The sequence below is a fragment of the Medicago sativa genome, chromosome 7, assembly GCF_051527215.1.
Source record: "Medicago sativa cultivar Bolivia chromosome 7, Bolivia_mono, whole genome shotgun sequence".
Classification (NCBI taxonomy): Eukaryota; Viridiplantae; Streptophyta; class Magnoliopsida; order Fabales; family Fabaceae; genus Medicago; species Medicago sativa.
In genome coordinates this window covers 35,992,098-36,012,784 of record NC_140755.1, presented here as the reverse complement: position 1 = coordinate 36,012,784, position 20,687 = coordinate 35,992,098, and the positions used below count along the sequence as shown (strand labels likewise).

At 32.8% G+C, this 20,687-nt stretch overlaps 4 protein-coding genes across 8 annotated transcripts in view; 2 read left to right on the top strand and 2 right to left on the bottom strand.

Annotated features, from left to right (window-relative positions):
- Positions 1–2,053: 2,053 nt before the first annotated feature.
- On the bottom strand, positions 2,054–2,368 carry LOC146905949 (uncharacterized). Its single transcript, XM_085728686.1, has one exon. The coding sequence runs from the start codon at positions 2,366–2,368 to the stop codon at positions 2,054–2,056; it is 315 nt and encodes a 104-aa protein (XP_085584812.1).
- A 1,075-nt stretch (positions 2,369–3,443) lies between these two features.
- Positions 3,444–5,832, top strand: LOC146905948 (glutaredoxin-C6-like). Its single transcript, XM_085730583.1, has 4 exons — positions 3,444–3,510; positions 3,627–3,715; positions 5,231–5,329; positions 5,613–5,832. Exons 1-4 carry the CDS (start codon positions 3,455–3,457, stop codon positions 5,690–5,692), a joined length of 324 nt encoding a protein of 107 aa, XP_085586709.1. The 5' UTR covers positions 3,444–3,454; the 3' UTR covers positions 5,693–5,832.
- Positions 5,833–8,817: 2,985 nt separating this feature from the next.
- Positions 8,818–20,687, top strand: part of LOC146905945 (uncharacterized) — a 32,315-nt gene continuing 20,445 nt past the window's right edge. The window contains exons 1-9 of one of the 5 annotated variants that reach the window (XM_085730578.1): positions 8,818–8,992; positions 10,554–10,886; positions 11,436–11,469; positions 11,662–11,853; positions 12,511–12,600; positions 13,979–14,044; positions 14,118–14,209; positions 14,293–14,340; positions 14,732–15,308. In XM_085730578.1, coding sequence (XP_085586704.1) covers positions 10,558–10,886; positions 11,436–11,469; positions 11,662–11,853; positions 12,511–12,600; positions 13,979–14,044; positions 14,118–14,209; positions 14,293–14,340; positions 14,732–14,843 — 963 coding nt within the window. In that variant the 5' untranslated portion in view covers positions 8,818–8,992; positions 10,554–10,557 and the 3' untranslated portion in view covers positions 14,844–15,308. Of the gene's footprint in view, positions 9,186–10,533; positions 10,887–11,435; positions 11,470–11,661; positions 11,854–12,510; positions 12,601–13,978; positions 14,045–14,117; positions 14,210–14,292; positions 14,341–14,731; positions 15,309–20,687 lie in introns of those variants that run through there. The other 4 variants (XM_085730579.1, XM_085730581.1, XM_085730580.1 and 1 more) reach the window with 4 other exon arrangements.
- LOC146905947 (uncharacterized) lies at positions 16,918–20,412 on the bottom strand. The gene is made up of 3 exons (XM_085727263.1): positions 20,372–20,412; positions 19,473–19,532; positions 16,918–17,638 (listed from the first exon to the last, which is right to left on the bottom strand). Exons 2-3 carry the CDS (start codon positions 19,503–19,505, stop codon positions 17,207–17,209), a joined length of 465 nt encoding a protein of 154 aa, XP_085583389.1. The 5' UTR covers positions 19,506–19,532; positions 20,372–20,412; the 3' UTR covers positions 16,918–17,206.

Here is a 20,687-nt window from a genome sequence, read left to right as displayed (position 1 = left end):
GAATAATTTGTGTCTTTTGTATTTGTGTTCTATGACATTTATGCTCCTACCAAAACTTCCTTGTATCTCACCTAATTGGATAGCCAACATTCTGTGTATTTCATCCCAACAAGATGCCAAATCTCCCACACTACTCCTCAAATATTTTTCTTACTTTCCATGAGTCGATTCAACAATGTTGGTGGTTTTACACCCTAATTGCAAGACTTTATTGGTCTATGCCCTCACAAATTTCTTTTTAACGGTCAAAATTGTGGTTTCAACATATTCAACGAACTTTGGAAATGGTTTGCATAGCTCTTTGAATTTCAACAATGCACTTGCATATGAATCCTCCGTAGGGGATTTTGAAATTCTGGCAGGCTAGCTTTCATGAGTTTTATACGATGTTACGAACAAAATATCGAGTAAGATGTTTTAACATCGAGCTAGCAGAAAACACACAGATCAAGGCAAATATAACAGATGTAGAATTTTAGCGCGTTAGTTAGAAGCTGTTTTTTATGTGATGTTTCAATTCCAGATGCGCAGAAAGCAGATGTTCCGTTTAATGTTCCAGCATCGTGCTAGCAGTAAGCATAAACAAACAGCAAAATAAAGGACAAGAAAGTAAAAGACACAGAGACTTTGTTCACCCAGTTTGGCATAACTCACCTACATCTGGGGGCTACCAAGCCAGGAAGGAAACCCACTAGTGTAGTCCTTATTCAATAGCTCTCAGCAAACTCCTCGTTTACACTCTATGACCTAGAACCTGCCCGTATAGACTTCAACCTAGGAACTCCTAGATCTGAGATCCCATCTCACTATCCTAATGGCCAGTCACTACCCCAGTGACCTATCAGACCTCAACCAAAACAAAAAGTAAAAGTTACCTTCAAACAAACTACCTAACACCTTGTTCCACAACTTTGGTGTAGTACACAATCTACCTAGCTCCTTGCTTCACAGCTTCTGAGTAGTGAACACGACAACCAGTTCTAAACTTGTATCACAAACGATACAAGAGAAGAACACACAGGGAAGACGACTCAAAACCCTAGAAATCTATTCTTTTACAAATCGATGGTTTTGATACATTACAACTCAACTAAAGGTCCATCTCGATGCATCAAGGTGATACAAAGAGAGGCTCACAAATAAAGCACGAGTTGAAACCCTAAAGACTCAATTTAATATTCTTGAATTGGTGACTAAAACTAGGGTACAAGTCTTCCTTATATAGCCTTTCAAAGCATGCGCATTTTCGTCATAGGCTAAACATATATTTGTATCAAATATTCTCTTCAGAAATATGTTTAAACAAATATTCTTTAGAAAATATATCCTCCAAAATCTCTTTTGAAAATATATTTTACAAGTATGGTAACTCCTAAAAAGTAGGAACATTTTTAGGAACCGTCACACACACAACACCTAGGAATCCTAAAATATTGTTTATATTTTAGAATCAAATCTTCCAGCTGATTCTGGGCAATAACGCGCTGCTTGGTGAACAAGAAATAGGGCGTGGTTTCCTTACTGAGATAAGGATTGCGTAAACCAAGCCACATAAATAGGGCATACTGAACCATGCCAAGATGTTGGAACATCGTATCCAACATACACGAGTATTTGTTTTAGCAACAATGAAGCCAATATCCAAATACCCAACAGATTTAACCACCTCTCTTCAAACTCTCATGATTTTATTAACAAGATCATAATGTTTCTCCTCCTTCGCTTCCTTTACTTCTTTCTCAACAACTTTTGCATCCGTAGGCTTTACTTTGACTCTACAATCTGTGATGCACTTAGCTTTGACATTCTTCACAATATGAAAATAACAATTTATATGCTCTATTTCAGGGAGAACTTTAGCAACGTCATTCATCAAAGCGTTGTCCCTATCGGTTACAACCACCTTAGGCATGTTGAGTTTTGAGGTCAAAAGATCAACTGACATCTCAAGTGCCCAAGTAAAGTTATCCTCTAGTTCAGAGGAGAGAAATGCAAAAGCAACGGAATACGTCATTTTGGTAGAGGTGATACCAACAATCTCAGATAACGGCATTCAGTAGGTATTGGTTTTGTAAGTGGAGTCCATGACCAAAACAGTCTGAAAAGTGTTAAGCATATTAATTGACTCTGGATGAGCAAAAAATATGTCTTCAAGAGTGGTTTCCTCACTATTTGCTCTTGTGAAATAGACGTATTTATGCGACTCCAACTTTGAAATCAAGTATTGCATCTCCGTCTTGTCAGCTCTTTGCCCCTTGCGCCATCTAGTTCGCGCATTGTACACTTGCTTGATGGTTGTCCCACTTTCTTTGTTTTTTTCCTTCAAATCCATGAGAATATTCCTAGGCACCACCAAGCTCTTTGTCATGTCGATAATTATTTTCTTCTCCTCCGCTTTTAGTCTACCCGGAAGAAGGTGGCAGCATAACTTTGGCGCCAACTCATGGTTATGAATTCCACAAAGCATTGCAATCCACCAATCTTTTGTATCAATTTAAAAGAAACCACACAACCAAAAAGGACATTCACATTTCCTTGAGCCCGTTCCTTCAAGGTTCGGTTTCTTCCTTGTCTTAGGTGGTTTGTATTCACCACTCCTTTCACATTGCATCGTCAAGAATGACCTTTTTAAACTAGATTTATCTACAAATAGTAAATTCAGCCCTTGCCGCTTGTCGACGAACCCAACCAAGTAAATCATCTCGCTCTCTCCATCTTTTAAGTCACACTGAACATTACTCATGCGTGACTTAAGCCACACAAATTTAACTCCTGCATGAGTTAACTCACGTTAGCCTCTGCATAGGTTAACTCACGCTACGACCTTCTTCCCAAAACCGACGAACCAAGCATAAAAACCAACAAAATCGAATGAGTTTAGATGAAACAATACATGATATTTGATGATTGATGAGCGTAGAAACTTGATTTCTGACGATTTGCAATGATTTGGAATGGAGATTTTGCCCAAAAAATTCATACTTTTTGAGTTTTTGAAGGTGGAGGGAAAGAAAATGGTGGTTAGAGTATGGACTGATAGGTTTTCTACAAAAGAAGTAAACTTTGTGTGAGTTAACTCACGTAAGGGCACTTAAGTCATTTCAGTTGGGGTATGACAATTTGCAAAGATTTGGAATAGAGATTTTGCCCAAAAATTCACATTTTTTGAGTTTTTCTAGGTGGAGAGAAAAAAATGGTAGTTGGAGTATAGACTGATGGGTTATGTAAAAAAAAGTAAACTTTGTGTGAGTTTACTCACGCGGGTGCACTTTGGTCTTTTCAATTGGAAATGAGCGTTTTTTGTTGGGAAAAGAGCATTTTTCTTTTTATTTTTATTTGGAGAGAGAGTTTATAATGGTCTCACACGTGTTGAGGCGGTGCGTGATCGAAGGGTTTTCATTTCATCAATTGTAATAAAAAAGCAGAGAAGTTCGAGATTCGTTAGCATAGCAAAATGGCACTACCAAAGGCAAAGGAGATCGTGTCTTCCAATCCCGTCGTTGTTTTCAGGTAACTCGCTTTTTCTTATTCCTTCATTTTTTTTTCTGTTGATTCATTGTTTGTAAAAACAACAACGCTGATTTGTTTAATTCGGTGATTGATTGATTGATTGCATTTTTTTGCAGCAAAAGCTACTGTCCCTTTTGCGTTCAAGTGAAGAAACTCTTCACTGATTTGGGTGTCACTTTCAAAGCCGTTGAACTTGATTCTGAATGTAACTGCTTTCACATCCTTTTATTTATTTAATTTAATTTATTTTTTATTTATTTTTCCTCTTCTGAGAATACTTTATTATTATATTTTAGGGTTAGTAAATTGTTGCACAGAATTATTTAAATCAATTACACGTGATTCCCTTTGTCTGGATCACGGTGAGCCACTTTAGTTTTTGAATAATAATGGTGGCTCACCGTGACCCTGACAAAGCCATTCGTGACGTGCACTAAATCTGGGCGACAATTTTGGAAGAGATGAAATTGATTGTACATAATTGATTTTGATATGTTTGGGTGTTATCGGATAGAGTTGTTTTTTGTTATAAGTTTTTTAATTTTAAACTATAATTTGGAGCTTTTGTCTCTATAACTAAATTCAGTTTAAAATTTATTGTTTAACTTACTTTTACGTAAACTGAGATCAATTTTATAAAATCAATTTGATGAAATAATTTTCACCCAATTCATTTTTCTTATGTTCTCTTTCTAATGAAATGTCAAACATTTGTCCCCACCTTGAATAATACAAAACAACTCCGTGTTGGTTTGATTTTACGACATAAAAATTGATTTTGAATAAATTGATTTTAGTTTGAAGTGATTTATGTTTGTATTGTTTTATTTAGAAGTAAGTTGAACAATAAATTTTAGTGTAAAAATCACGTTGAGTCAAAAACTACAAAATTTATCAAGTTAGAATCAATTTTAAAGGCAAATCAATTCCAATCGATATCATCCAAACATGTCAAAATTAATGTTATGCATCACTTTTGGCTTTCCCTACCATGAAACCAAACACACTTCATTTTGAATATTTTGTGAACATAGGTTTCACTGGTTACTGTTTTTGCCCTGCAAGATGACTGCAAACCAGGGCATTTGTTCTGCTTTAAGTGTCATATGTTGTTTAAGGATGTATAAATCAGTTGATCTTAGTGTCACTCCTATTGTAATGATCTTATATTGTGTTCATTTTCAGACACTATTGACGTTATTTTCTGCTTTTGAGCGACACCTAATCACTTTATTTGCATGATTTTGGTGTGTATTTTGTTACTTGGAAGATTATACTTTTGCATTGTCTAGTCCTACCTCTCATTACAGGGTTCGGAGTTGGTTTTGGTTAAGTGTTGGATAATGTCTAAACTGTGTTCTATTTATCAGCAACGAGTTTTCAGTAAAATGTGTACGAAGGTGCCTTCAGTTAATCACTCTGCTTCATTTACTGGCAGAAGGCAAGAGTGAACTGAAAGTATCGAACATTAGTAACCTATGTTGGATCAGGGATTGTTTTTTCACAAAAATTATAGCTCCATAGTTGTTTTCTAGATAATCAAATAATATATAATTTTCACTTAGTCATATGGAAGTCTATGCATAAAATCTGTAGAATTCACTAGTAATTGGATTTCCTTGTGTATATTTTATGGTTTTTGTTTATTGTTTCCATGATTTCTATGTGTTTTGTCTGTGAAAACCAAGTGAATTAACTGAAGTGGTTTGACATTATGCAGCTGATGGAAGTGAGATCCAGGCAGCATTAGCCCAGTGGACTGGTCAGAGGACCGTGCCAAATGTTTTTATTGGCGGAAACCACATTGGCGGCTGTGACTGTAAGATATAGATTTTTTTTAATACATTTATGCATTGTTGCCATCCGTGAATCGTAGAAAAAAGCGGTTTGTTAAAATTTTGCTGCGCAACAATACTATAGCTCTACTACAGTTACTGTTTGACATCATTTTGCTCTAAATAGCAGATAGCAGAACAGTAGCAATTTGTTCAAATTCTACTATGCTATTGTGCTATAGTGCTGCTGTTTAGCATCTATGCGAGTTTCCTAATCACTGGTTTCATTTATTGAATTGTTTTCTTGATTCTTGCGATTGTATGCAGCAACAACTAACTTGCAGAACCAGGGCAAGTTGGTACCCCTGCTGACATCTGCTGGAGCTATTTCCGGTTCAACCTCATAAAGATGAGCTTGGTTTGTGGTTATGAAGTAAACTATTGTAATAAAAATCCTCGAGTAAGAGCAGATGTAACTCAATACTTTGAAACTGGCGTTTGTTCTTGCATGTGATTCTCAATAAAGTTTATACTAGAATTCGGTTAAGTAACTCTATTACTTTATGAAATTTTGGTTATTGACAACAGATATACTGTCCTATAAATTCACCTCAAAATTCTCCAACTAGGAACTTATTTTGCTAGTAAGAATTTTACTTGGTCGGTACCAATAAGAGATTATAATGCTGGAGCTCTGGTAAGCATGTTAATTAAAAGTGCATGGTTTTGTTTGGGAAAAGGCTGAACTAACAGTTTTGCAATTTGCGTCGTTTCCAAGGTTAGGCGCGCTGTCGTCTTAATTTCTGAACTGAATTGGTCTTTCGTGGAAAACGGAACTTCTTCTATTAATGAACTTGTTTCAAAACAAATTTTTAAACTTGTTCTTGGTTCTGACCTGTTTTAAACAGTTCAAAAATGTGGTTCTGGTACAAAAACTTGTGTTTTAGTTCTGAATTAGTTTTGGACAGCTGAGAGACTGCTTCTCTGTGCTAAACTTGTTCAAAATGATTCAAGTATTGTACATCTAAACTGTTTCAAAAAGGTTCAATCATTGTGCAAACCATTAGCAGGTTCAGGAAGAATATCAAAGCCAGAACCAATGACACTAGAGGGAAAATGCATTATAAAATGCATTTTTTATCTAGTTTTTTTTTTTATTTACAATTTTAGTTTCAATTTCTAAATTTAAAAATATAAACCCATTATTCATAAATTTTTTAATTTTTTTCTTAATACAAATTGAATAATGATTTGTCAAGTTGTATAGTGACGTGGTAGTTTTTACGTGTTTCAAATCTTATTGTTATATTTTATGTATCATTACAGTATTGTTTAAATATACCAATAACAATTTAAAAACAAATCAAATTTCCAAAGCACATATGCTTTGTCATATTAGCTAGGAAATTAACCAATTATTTCTACTACGTAATTTTAGTTGTTATAATTCTTGCAAAAATATTGATAACACATCGTCCACATTGAGTCAGCATGTACTTTTCCTACAATGTGTTTGTGATAAGGCAACTTTTCCTACAATGTATGGATAGAAAATTTCTTCAATTTTGCTTTCTCAATATCACAAAGTCTCCAAATATTACAAGTTAATGTAGATCGTGATGTGACACTAAATCGCCACCCACCGCAAGGCATAAGCACAATTAAAAAATAAATTGTATTCTTCACTGTATCACTGTGGTATGTTTGGTATACGGTGATACTTTATAATTAAAGTGATCAACTGTAATTTTGACATATTCATCATACCAAACATATATTTCATATACCAAAAAGAAAGCTCAAATAAATCATATTGCAAATTATGTACCTTTAAAACTAATTTGTTAATAAAACTAAGAGCCCGTTTGTTATAGCTTTTTTTAAGAAAAAAATCACTTTTTTTAAGAAAATAATCACTTTTAAGAATATTGCATCCGTTTGTTACAGATTTTTAAAAAAATCAGAATCTAAAAAAAATCTAAAAACAGCTTCAAATGAGAAGCTGTTGAGAGCAGCTTCTCAAAAAATAGATTTTGTTAGAGGAGAGAGAAAATATGGATTTAAAGATTGAACTAATTTTGTAACAAAAAAATCGCTTTTATATAGCTGTATCCAAACAAACTAAATTATTTTAAAAAAAAAAAAAGTGATTTTTATTACGGTAAACAAACACAAAATAGATTTTGATTTTTCATAAAATCTCTAAAAAATAATCTCTAAATTATTTTATGTCAAAATCATTTTTATTTTAATCGGTAACAAACGGGCCCTAAATGTTTTTAGTAATCGAGTTGGGTAGCAACTATTTGAGCTAAGTAATAAATACGTTATAGGTTTTTGGTTCAAATTCTAACGAAAAAAATAAATATTAATCTAATAATGAATTATTAAGATTTACTTTAAGAAAACACATTTTTAATAATTATAATTGATCCTCTAAAAAAATATATTATAATTGATTGACGGTTCTAAATTATTTACTCTAATTCCCCTTCTTTTCCTAAAAAAGATATTAAAAATACTATTTTTTTTTTGGGTCATGTTAACTTGTGTCCTTAGGGCACAAGTTAAGGAGCTTAAAATAGAATTAACAAATAAATTTTATATTTAAATGATAACTTTTGAAACTTTCAAAACATTGATTGTCCAACTTTTAAGAAAAAGTTTGTATATTTGGTTCCTTAACTTATGCCTCAAGGGCACAAGTTAACATTTTCCTTTTTTATTAAGTTACTCTTTGAAGGATCCATGAAACAACATTAAACTCTTAAAATACATTTGTTCTTCATTTAAGTTTCGCAAAACTAGATGCATTAATCCATGTGAAAAAAAATCTATGGTTAATTATGTTTCTAGTCCCTATAAAATAGCGACCTTGTAAGTTTAATCCCTACTTAATTTTAATAGCATTTTTAGTCTCTAATTTTGTTTTTCTGCACTGAGTATTAGTCCCTACTCAATTCAAATTTGTTTAATTTATGCTTAAACTCTTAAATTTTTGAACAATTTTTTGCAGACATGTTTAGAACATTACTAAAAGTTCGTCCGCAAAAAATTATTGCAAAATTTGATTTCTACATCCAGATTTTATTACTTTTTATCTTTAACTTTTGTCGTTTTAAAAAATTCATATTTAATTCATTTCATGTCAGAAAATTCTAAATTTTAGTAAACGAACCTTTCATAGTGTTCTAATCTTGTCTCAAAAAAATCGTTCAAAAATTTAAGAGTTTAAAGATAATTAATCAAACTTTGTTTTAGCAGGGACTAAAATTATAAGTAAATTTTTTTTTATAAGGACTAAAAATGCTATTAAAATTAAGTAGGAACTAAACTTACAAGGTCGCTATTTTATAGTAACTAAAAACATAATTAACCCAAAAATCTATACTCACCCAAATTTGAAGTAATGGATAGGAGGTATTGCATGTAGATAGAGTTTAATAAATTTCTACATTCCACGTGCCACTACCATATTCCAACCAAGACATTACGTGTAAATTAACGAGGCAACCCGTCAACGTAAACTTCGATCAATCATTTTCATTTTCATCTTCATATCCGATTCTAAATACACAATAAAAAAAAAATAAAAAAATGACCAATCGATAACCGCTTCATTGAACAAAAAAGAGAAATATTCCTTCCTTCAGTGCAACACGGCTTTTCCAGTTTCTTCATCGCCTCACATTTCTCTTCTCCTCCACGTATGTTTCCATCTTTAATCATCTCTTTTCTTCTTTATTTTCCATTTTTACTTCAAAACCAAACATGAACACCGGACACAAAACTAACACGTCTACACAGATAAGATTTTAAGTATGAGTGTAGTGTTAAGTATGAGTGCAGTGTCGAACACTGACATGTATTGGACACCAAGACACGCCTTCTATTGAAAGTGTAGGTGGTGATGCAAGACATCTTTTAGTTATATTTGTTTGCTGCATGAAAATGGCAATATATTTAATTGCAATTATGAAGGCGTTTTCCGATGTTCGACACCGACACTTGTAATTACATTGAATTATTTGATTTTTTCAAATTATTAGCTGCGTCTTTTTCTAAACATTGACACATTCATATTTGCATTGTTATTTCGTTTTTTTTTTCTTTTCCTTTTCATGCTTCATTGTGATGTATTTTATTTTTCTTTCAAATTCTGTTTATTGTTGGTTTTTTAAAGAACAGTTTAAAATTTAGGAAAGCATTAACAATTTTTTATTTAACTCAGTGATATGTAGCTAGCTTTGCCCTGTTTTGTTTCATTTTGTATCATATAGAATCATGGGATGATTATGGTTTATTTGAAATCAAATTATGGACTGTATGACACGACAAGAACACTAACACGCCGACACAACTAATAATTTGAAAAAAATCACAAAATTCAGTGTAATTACAAGTCGACGTGCACGCCTAATCCGAGAAGTGTCTGTGCTTCATATGTAGTTAATTTAGAGTTTACATTTTGATGAGCACTATTAATTGTTATGATATTTAGCTTTAAGATGACGCTCTGAGCAAGCGAAGTAGCATAATGTGGGTATAATTTACTAAAATTTTCACCAGAAACAGAGTAATTTGATAGTAGAACGTTCATTATGTGAGCCTACGTTAGGAGAGGAAGGGGATAAGTAGGGGAGAGAAGAACACTGCGGCAGGAGAGCAATTTGTAAAGAAAGGAATAAGTAGAGGTGGGAGTGGGAATTTGTATCCCTATAGTTGGTGTTGTAACGTGCGGCAGATGTAGGGACGGTTAAATTTAGAGAGGGAATTTTCTTCCTCTAGATCCAACAGTCCCTATGACTGCAGCACGATACAAGAGTTTGAAGTTTAAGGTAGTTGAGATGTTTCAGACAATTAGGAGAGACTTGGAACGTCTAAAATCAAACCCGGCAGTGAACATTGTTTGTCTTTGGTTCGTCCTATCAAAGAGGGGAGAATGATATATAGAAAGAGAGAAATGAAGGATATGATTAATTTTTTTTTACACTGTTAACAAATCATGAACCATCGTTTGTATGATTTTTAAGGTAGATACGTTGAAAATCAAATATTTGTAATGATCCAATAGTTATGATTAATTGACATATGAAAAATATTTACATATGACATTTCTACATATTTATAAATATGTACCGTAAAGCCTTGCATTCTGTCCACTTTCGTAGTTGCAGTAAATGGAGCATTTCTGGGAAATTGTGTAATTTAGTGAAATGGATGTTTCGTCATGATGTTTTTTATGCAGCAATGTTGTTTTTCTATCAGGAGGATGCAACTGGACAATACAACCGATTCAACCACCCTCGGTTATTGGTTAAACTGGAGGGTCTATCTTTGCGTAGTTCCTGTTTTGCTGTCTATGGTCCTTGCATGTCTAACAATATGGAAGCGTGAAAGTTCAAGGAATCTCACATTTGACTACGGAGAAAACCAGCAAGACAGTACTTTGTGTGGCGATGAAGCATGGAAGCCATGCCTTAAGGACATTCACCCTGTTTGTTTGCTAGCTTTTCGAGTTATCTCATTCTCTTCTCTTTTGGCATCACTAATTGCCAAAATCCATGTCAGTCATGGCACAATATTTTACTATTACACTCAGTGAGTATTTCTGTTTTGTTATCAATATATCTTTATGAACTCGATTTATTTGTGGGTCCTGTCATGCTTATTGTGGTGCCATAGATTTGGTGAGCTAGTAGTTATTTTTCTAAGTTGGTGATTTAAAGATGTACTAGTGAACCAACATTACGTTGGTCAGAGTGGAACTAAACTTGGATCCCTTAATCAAAGTCTCGGGTTCAGTCCTTGTAGATGGAAAATACATGGTTGGCAAGGGAGGCCTCACTAAAGGTGGCCAGTATAGTTCTCCGACTGAGATTAGTAATCGGCGAAGCCGGTGGATACTTTAAATCAGTAATATGGTTACAAACAAAAATGATGTACTAGTTAATGAACAAATTCTTCTCCTTTAAGCATTATAATTGAATCCAAATCTATTTAGAATTTTGAAGCTGTCTTAGTTTTTCTCAGTTTCGTTTCAATGACTTCCATTTCTTTGACATTTGTTTCAAACTTTTGGTTTCAATTTTTTTGCCATTTGATTGATAAATTGTGATTGTGAACTCTCTTATTTTGGATTTCTTCTAGGTGGACCTTCACTCTGGTTACAGTTTATTTTGGGGTATGACTCTTGATTCTCCCTGGAAGCCTTGCCTTGGATCGTACCAATCCTATTCATATATCACATTTAGCGACTTTGTGATGTTTTTCACGTTTAAAAATACAGTAGTCAGTAAAAGGTTAACAGGAAATTTAATTTCTGAAGTCTTGATTGACATATTTATGTCTCACAATTCGAACTTTCTTTTTGTAGTGTGCATCTGTGCTATCAGTGTATGGGTGTTGTATGTATAGAAAATCAACATCCACCATCTTAAATGATAATATTGCAAGAATAGATGCAGAGCAAGGTCCAAATGTGCCTCTCTTACACCAGGATGCCACAGACATACAGAAGAATCAAATTGCACCCGTTTGGAGTTACATTTTTCAAATTTTATTCCAGGTATTAACTACAATTAAATAGAAAAACACGGACCTGGGGCTTATTGCATTTCGGGAAATTTAGTCTTTTGCTTTCCCTTATATTTGTTTGTTTCTTTAACGTTTGTGAGTGTTCTATCCATCTTCTATCTTCTATTTTTTTTTATTGCTTTGTATCTTGCATTTTCTTAGCTCCTTCAAATCATGGTTTTGTTGTGCTTGTTCACTTATGTTAATTCCATTTGCATAATTGCTACTTCTTCCATCCATAATCTTTAGTCTTTTAAGCTTTTTATTTCTGTCCCAAATTTTTTTGTTTTATGAAACCAAGATATAATTGAACATGATTTTTCTTATTTTTACTCTTAGAAGAATCACTGTCATGCATTAGATGAATTAAAGGTAAATGAGTGTATATTTGTGTAAATTTATTATTTCTTTAAGGATCAAAGAGCATAGATGGAGGGATTAATTTATCAAGCTATGGTGCATGAAGACTGTGTTTTGGACCTATTTGAATGAAAAATCAGATAATTTTGCATGTTAATGATGTTCAGCTGAATACTTGAACTTTACATACTTTATGGATAATTTCTAGAATTTAACATCGGTCTGCACTGATTACAATATTGCATTACTGTTCCTTGATTTTAATATGTTTTATTATGTATTTTAACAGATTAGTGCAGGAGCAGTCATGCTTACGGATTGCGTTTATTGGCTCATTATTTTTCCATTTCTTACCCTGAGAGATTATGATTTAAACTTTGTGAGTAGCAATTTTAAATATTTTCATACTTATACTCTCTTGCTACGTGCTGCATATTAAATGTTTCTTAAGTTTCTATACCAGTAGCTAATCTAATAGGTGACATATACTTAGACTGTTATGAAGGCTACAACTTGAGGCTAAATGGTAAGACAATTGATGAATTTGGATTTGTTACCATCACAAATTCCCCGCATTCACGCAGTCAGTGCATCGGTGACCTTTGGATCAAGATCGGATGGTCATGATTTCAAGCTTGGTATTTTACAATTTAGAAAAGAAAAATCAAAATTTACTGCTGCTAGATATCGATCAATAATCACGGATGTGCTGACTGCGTGAATTTTTGACTGTACCAAATTCAAATCTTCTAGTAGATATGTTCAATAAAATTAGGTCAAGGTTACTAAATTTTAAAGGAAGAACTTGTCGAAGTTCGCTTTTGTATCGAGAGTTAGTAAGATAGTGGGTGTTGTGGTTGTAAGAATCCAAGAGTTCATGTTTAATTGTATTATGATGATTTAGGATACTGTGTATTTCATGTTTATCAACTAAAGCATTTTATTTGCGATGTACGTTTATTATTGCATTCTAAGGCATATCTACTGTGCAACTGAAATCGATATGATCTGCTTTGACTTGAGGCATTAAAATGAGGTCTTTGGATCAATATACATGATCTGACATTGCATTTGAATCCTTACATATAGATACTTATTTTTTCTTCCATGAAGATCAATAATTTGAAAGGGAAGATTGCAAGTCATATATCTTAGTGTGGATGACCCTAACTCATTGAGCTAACTTTTGTCATCAAGTTAGGTACAGATTCAAATTCTAAGATAGTACCAGAGTCTCGTTGTTGGCTTCCCTCACCGTCCACGCTCTAGGCTCATCGGGTCAAAGCGTGAGAAACTGTTGGAAAATTATCCTTCATGTGGCAACCCTGCCATCTGTTATTGAGATAGTTAATTTTCATTCATTCCCATGGTACAACACCTTTATTGTGCTGGCTGAGTAAGTAGGTAAGGTTCAGTCCAATGTCTTGTATAGATATGGTCATTGGAGTGCTTAGAAGGCTTAGGCGGTTCTCACCTTCACCAATTTTTCATGGATGAGTTATGATGTGTGCTCGAATCATAAGAATAATCAATATTAGTATACTTGTAAAATTTGATATTGGTGGCATATCGTCTCAGGAATAATCGACGTGTTGCCCAACATGACCCTCTGTCTCAGTATTCTAAATTTTAAATTTATCAACAACTTATAAGGTAGATTCATCAAATTGATATATGATATTCTTTGGTTTTAACATAACTGATTTCTATGACAGTCTCTTCTATATTTCCCCCTCATTTTTCTCCTCCTTGTGTAGATGACAGTGAACATGCATACACTAAATTTAGTTTTGCTCTTCGGCGATGCAGCTTTAAATTGCTTGGTAAATATTTTGATGACCTCAAATCTTCATTCAGAATAATTGCAAAAACTGATGTTTAACCTACATGTTTCAGCGAATACCCTGGTATGGGATGTCTTTCTTCGTGTTATGGACAGGTGTATATGTCATTTTTCAGTGGATAATTCATGCTTGCGTCTCGATTTGGTAATTTATGCTATATTTTTGCATGTCAAATTTTGGACACACAATTGGTTAACTAAATATGGTAACTGTACTCAATCTGACAGGTGGCCTTACCCATTTCTTGATTTGTCATCCCTGTATGCACCATTGTGGTAAGCTGTTTCATTCTTTAGTTCTAAATAATTTTTTAAATTAAATGATCACGCGGAAATAATATTACTACTGAATCATAGCTAGCAAAACATGAGTTCTGTATCGAGGAATCTTGGATAATGGTCCTGTTTGCATAAACAACTTAATTGAATCTTATAACAGAAGCATTTAGCATCTAAGTGTTATGTTTATGTTGTCAAACTGTTTTCATATAAACTTTAAGCTTTTTTCATAAGCTGAAAACAGTCACAAGTTGTGTCCATAAGATCTCTCAAAGTGCTTAACCTAGTAGAGAAACTCAATATCCTTGTCCCCATTTTCTTCTCACTATTGGATATTCTGATTAATATATGGTTAATCCAATTTTTTTTTTTTTGTTTTGAACTGTAGGTACTTGGTGCTAGCATTAATGCATATTCCATGTTATGGCTTCTTTATGCTAATTCTGGAATTGAAACACTATTTCTTATCAAAGTGGTTCCCATCCTCTTGTCAGTGCTAAAGATCGAGTGGTATCAAAGTCGGATTTGATCTTCTTAGAGTGAAATGCAGGTTAGCCTGTGCAAAAACGACTCACTCTCGCAACTGTTTAATTGTCGAAATCTGGTCTGCTGCCAGATAATCAGAATGCTGACATGTTTGATGTCACTTGTGTCCATTGAGAAAATATGTTGAAGTTATTGCGGAAATCTCTTGCTAATATCGTTTTAACAAAAGATTTCATGGTTAAAATTACTTATGTACAATGAAAAAAGAAATGAAAGAAAATAGTCTTTTTGAAAATAGTTTACTTAAAGAAAGTTGAGACATCTCTGTATCTCGATGACACTTGTGTCCACTGAGATAAAATGTTCCATCTCAGATTTTGGGAAGTTGATATAGCTGAACATGAGAAATATAACTTGGAGCAGCTGTGATCAATTTCGATTAACTGCGATATTTTAATACATTGGCTATTGCATTGTAATCTTGCTTTTTTTGAATATAGACTATAAGACAAAATTTAATAGCACACAACAAAGTATTTAGAGGAACTAGGTTAGTGACCCTGCGTTGCCTGGGTTAGACATATTAAATAAGATTGTGTACACATATACATATCTAAGCATATTGGATTTAAAATGATTTAAATTGAAAAATAAAAAATCATTAACAAACATATTATATTAATGTTTGAAAACTTTTAGCTAAGAAATGTTAATTTTAGTTTTCACTTAAATAACCTTTCAACACATGGATTACAAAACATGGATTACAATAATAGGAATCATTATGTATAGTTTGCATAAATAAAATAAAATAATGTAATATATCGAAAGGAATGATACTTTTGTCAATAAAACAATAAATTTCAACTAAACTCGCTTTGGTTGATCTAATGGTGTCGGATTGGGACCTTGGAGTGTGTTTCCTCATGTCTCACGTTCAATTCTTCCCGGCGCCAATTTCAGCGGGCTAGTTTGGATTTCTAAAAAAAAATAAAAAAAAACCTAACCAATGTATTGAAGACAAATATTAAGTTTTCAAATACTTTGTATCGGACCATCATATCATAATTTAGAGTAAGTGTCTTTCACAATACCATATTTAGAGGTATGTTGTTACGTACTCAATTGCATATTTTTTCCACAATGTGCTCCTTAGTTTCTTTCCTAAATAAATGAAATTACAAATCACCAAAGTTTATTAATGTAGAACAAAAACATGAGAATATTATTTATCCAAGCTCGTCTAACTTCAGAGGCATATAATTTGTTGATTGGAGACTGCCTTTGTATTTTGTGAGTTCTCTCTTTGTAGCTAATACTCCAATAATATCTTAAAATGATATGAAAGGTTAGGTTAATCTCCAATGTAAGAAAAAAAACTATAACAAATAAATATACAATAGATACCCGAATTAACTCTTTAAAAAACTACCAGTTAAGTACATGTCTTCATTTTTAACTTTAAAAATTTCATCATACGAAGTGAACTTGAATGCATAAAAATGAACAACTGAATCATCAACTGACTTCACGGTAGCCATATTCTTAAAAAATAGTATGTATTCATGGCAAGTTCATTGGAATTCCTAGTTCTTTTTAGAAATAGAGGTATTTGTTATCTCGTAACACATCCCCTCAACCAACATAGATTGATATTTTGCCACTTTGTTGCTCCACACAGTGCATTGAGTTTTGCTCCCTTTTAATACCAGGAACAACAAATGTTCTAAAAATAATAATAAAATACAACAAATAAATTCAAAAAGATAAATTATCATAGAAAAATTATAACACCCCTATTTTTTTTTCTCACATTATAGGGCGCGTCACATATAGTAAAAAACGCAAAATGTAAATAAATATAATCCGACCGCGTCAAAATAATAATATTAATTTTTTTTTCGTCTTAACTATTATATATATATTTTTTTCTTCCTTTCTCACCATTTTTTTTTGTACGTATCTTTTTAGAACAAAATAATAGCATGCTTCAGTATGTTTCCTTGATACATTCTTTCTTTTTTTCTACTGAATGTTTCTTATGTAGGTTTCTACAACATAATAAATTTAAAACATAAATAACAAATATTTACATCATAATATATATACATATCATTCGGTCTAAGCCTGCGGCTCATAATGCTAAAGTCATCATAGTGAATATTTTACAATGATCCATAAGCCTTCATGAGACTTAATATAAACAAAGCATAGTTACCATCTAGCTAGAGCCAAAATGCATTAGTCAAACTACATCAGTCCTACTATGTTACCAAGGCTGACCACTATCCAAAATAAAAGAGTTTTAAGAGACATTTAAGTACATAACAAACTAATTAGCACTCTTAAACTCTTTCCCACACACTAGAAATCACATCTAAACATGGCCATTAGGGTCTCCCCCAATGAACTCTCCCTCCTCAAGGTACTCCTCTGGGTCCTCCTCTGGTTCCTCCTCTGGATCCTCCTCCTCAGGTGCATGGACTCCTCCTCCTCCCTGCTCAGCAACATCAACAGGATCAACAACCGGGGGAACTATAGGCTCCTGTGGGTCTGGTCCTACAGGTGGGACAACACCCATGTCATGGAGAGCTAGGTACAACCTCTGCAATGGTAGAATCATCTCTGTGGTCTCATGAGTAACAATAGTAGTAGTAGGCTGGCCACCGAATCCTGTGGTAGTGCGAACAAGTCCGGTAAAGATCAATGTTTGGGTGGCCAAATTTATTTCCCAAACATCGTCCCTCGGATTCTCAAGGAACTCGATCCTGCGTGTTCCTGAGTGAGCTAAATATCTCCCTGGCATCATCTACAAAACGTCCGAACATACCCAAAAAAAAAACAAGATACAAAAACAAACAAAGAAGGGTGAATTACTCGTACACAAGTTTTCCACGTGATTTATTACATAAGGAAAAAGAAAATAATCTATATATAACAAGAGAATATGATAATTACATAAATAATTTTTCTTTTCATTCACTGTTCAACAATTACAAAGCATATTATATATAAAAGAAACTATCTTTTAAAAGGTCAAATTAGAATTAATAGTTTGACATTCAACTTGACACATGCATGAACTCTTTTGACTTTTCTCTCGACTCTAGTTTATTTTTCTTTTCACAATTTACTACTCCATGGAGGTTCCACTCTAATGAGCATAAGGCCGTTTCGGCGACTATAACATGATTATTAGTATTCTGAGCAAGATATACTTAAACTCTAATCATTCTAGTCCGATCGCACTACCTTATTATAGATAGTCTAGTTTTGTCAGGCTCACCGTGTCGGGTAGTACGAGTACCTTCAGCCGGGAAGCAATCCCCAACTATTGATAGGCGTTCGAAACACAAGTGCCCTCGATAGGTCCTCAAAGTAACCAAACCATAACTATCCTCATTCCCATCTACACCTGAGTGTATAGGGACCTGTTATAGCTCCTTAATTGTCCCTACTTTCTAGACAAGACAATTACTCAAACTCAACTCAACAATGTCAAACAATTAACCATTATAGTTATCATATATTCCTAAGACTAATCAGTCCCATCAGACTTTCAATTCAAATAGTATAGTCATTTAAATTAGCCATATTTGAAACAAGGATATTTGAATCAGTATATGATAATTAAGCAAGTAATAGAAAACAAACACATGTTCTTTTTTCTTCATTCTGTATGTACATGAAAATGTTTCTTTTTATTCATTCTGTATATACATGAAAATGTTCTTTTGTTCATTCTGTATGTACATGAAAATTTCAGCACGTAAGCACTTGATTAGATCTGCACAGGCTATTTTTGTGTACATACATTAGATTTCAGCAAGCAAGAATTTCAGTATTCCAATTGAACAGCACATGTGCATTTTTAAGGAGTAGCTACACGTATGGTATATTCATATATCTATATACTTGTGTTCCGGGAAAACATTCATAGGGTCCTAGTCTTGTTAGAAAATTAAGTCAAATTAACACTAGGAGTTTTGAGAAACTAGTTGAGGCATATGCTTAATTAAGTCACTAAATATCAAAGATCAGTTTAGAAATTCCAAGGGACTAATATTAAACAGGTTACAAAACACAAGGCTTTGAATCAAGGCAAAACATATGATAATGAAATTTTCTTCTCCCTGACAGGTGTATAATCGTATGGCCTACTTCATATAGCTAGTAGCACCTAGTATAATATTTATGAGATAAAAACACCTTTTACTTGGATATTAAGAAGTTTTTAATCACGATTAATATTATAAATTACAGCGTCGAATCATAATCGACACTTTTAATCATATATCCAAACCTATTACGTACATCGAATTCACATAACACTTATAAAAAAAAATTAACATTCTCATCTATTTACACAAGAATAATACCAAATAAACATAATAGAACTATCTAATCAATTTCATCATTTACAAAACTTTTTCTTCTACTTAAATATTATATTTTCAAAACTCCTAATTATATTAACTAAAACACATATAAGTCGATGTCCTTTGACATATACTTGATCGCTAGAAATTATCACATCATCGAGAAATTAACTCTCACAAGTAGAGTTATTTACTCACACATAATCACTTAAGCACATAACTTATGCAAAATCTTTAAAACTTATTAGTAGTAATTCCCCTTACCTTCAGTTTCTTCAAACGTGGTTGGGATATCATCTTCGTCGAAAGCAGCTTCGGTATCACCTAAAACACTCACCCAAAGTAAAACTACCCATTAGACTATATTTAAGGTCAGACTTGTACTTGAATATAAATAACTAGTTAAAGTTCCAAATCTCTTGTTTTCTTTTATCTTTGTTTATCACGTTTTCTATGCCTATAGTCCCAAAATGAATTATAGACCTTTATGCCATTTATGTGTATCACTTCAGCTTCCATGTATCACGTTCCAATATAAATTTGATTTGATTTCTTTCCAAATTTGAAATTTATGTCACTACCTTATATAGTCAAAATGTTTAAATGTTTTTTTTTTAATAACCTTAATGCCATTTATGCTATTAACAATTCTGATTATTAGTCTAGGTACTTAGTATATCTATATTCATACAGATTATTCTATTACGTTACTATATTTATTTTAAGTTTCTTTCATAAACTAATTAAAAAGAAAGCTTTACAGTACAAGAATAAAGAAGATCTAAGACAAGGACTTCTAATTATATTTCCAGGGAATCATAGCTTCATGGTCCTTTTTATTTATTTTCTGAAACAGATCTTGATTTATTTTTAATTAAAAGTTGTTTTCTTTTTTTAAAAAAAGAATTGTTGAAAAGGGATGAACTATCTTGATCAGTTTGTTAAATCAGATTGAAAAGAACTAGACCTAAATCCCTTTCTCATCTGATAAAAGAACCTTCTAATACTATGTTGTTGTTGTTTTCTTTCAAAAATAAAGGTTGTGGGGACAAAAATCTGGTTATTTTAGTAACAAAACTTGTCTCTTTCAAAAGAATAAAGAATAACTATAGATTTGAGAGAGAAAGTTGAGAAAAGGAAAGGAAGAGAGGGAGAAGACTAACCTGGTTTTCTTAGAGAGAAGAGAGTTTTTGTGTTGTGTGTTGGTGATTGGCAAAACCCTTATTTATAGGAAGATGAATGTATACTCTTACTAGAAAACTTACGGTTCCTATCTTCTTCCTTTAATTATCCATTCCATTTTTTTTTAATTTTTTTTTATTAGAAAGTAACGTGGGGAGAAAGATAATTTTATTCTTTTATATTTTTTTTTTCTTTTAACAACAAAAATACTATTTCCACCCCCCTTTTACTTTTCAATTCTTATATTATTATTATTCTATTATTTATTTTAAAACACTTTTAAATATAAGTTAAATT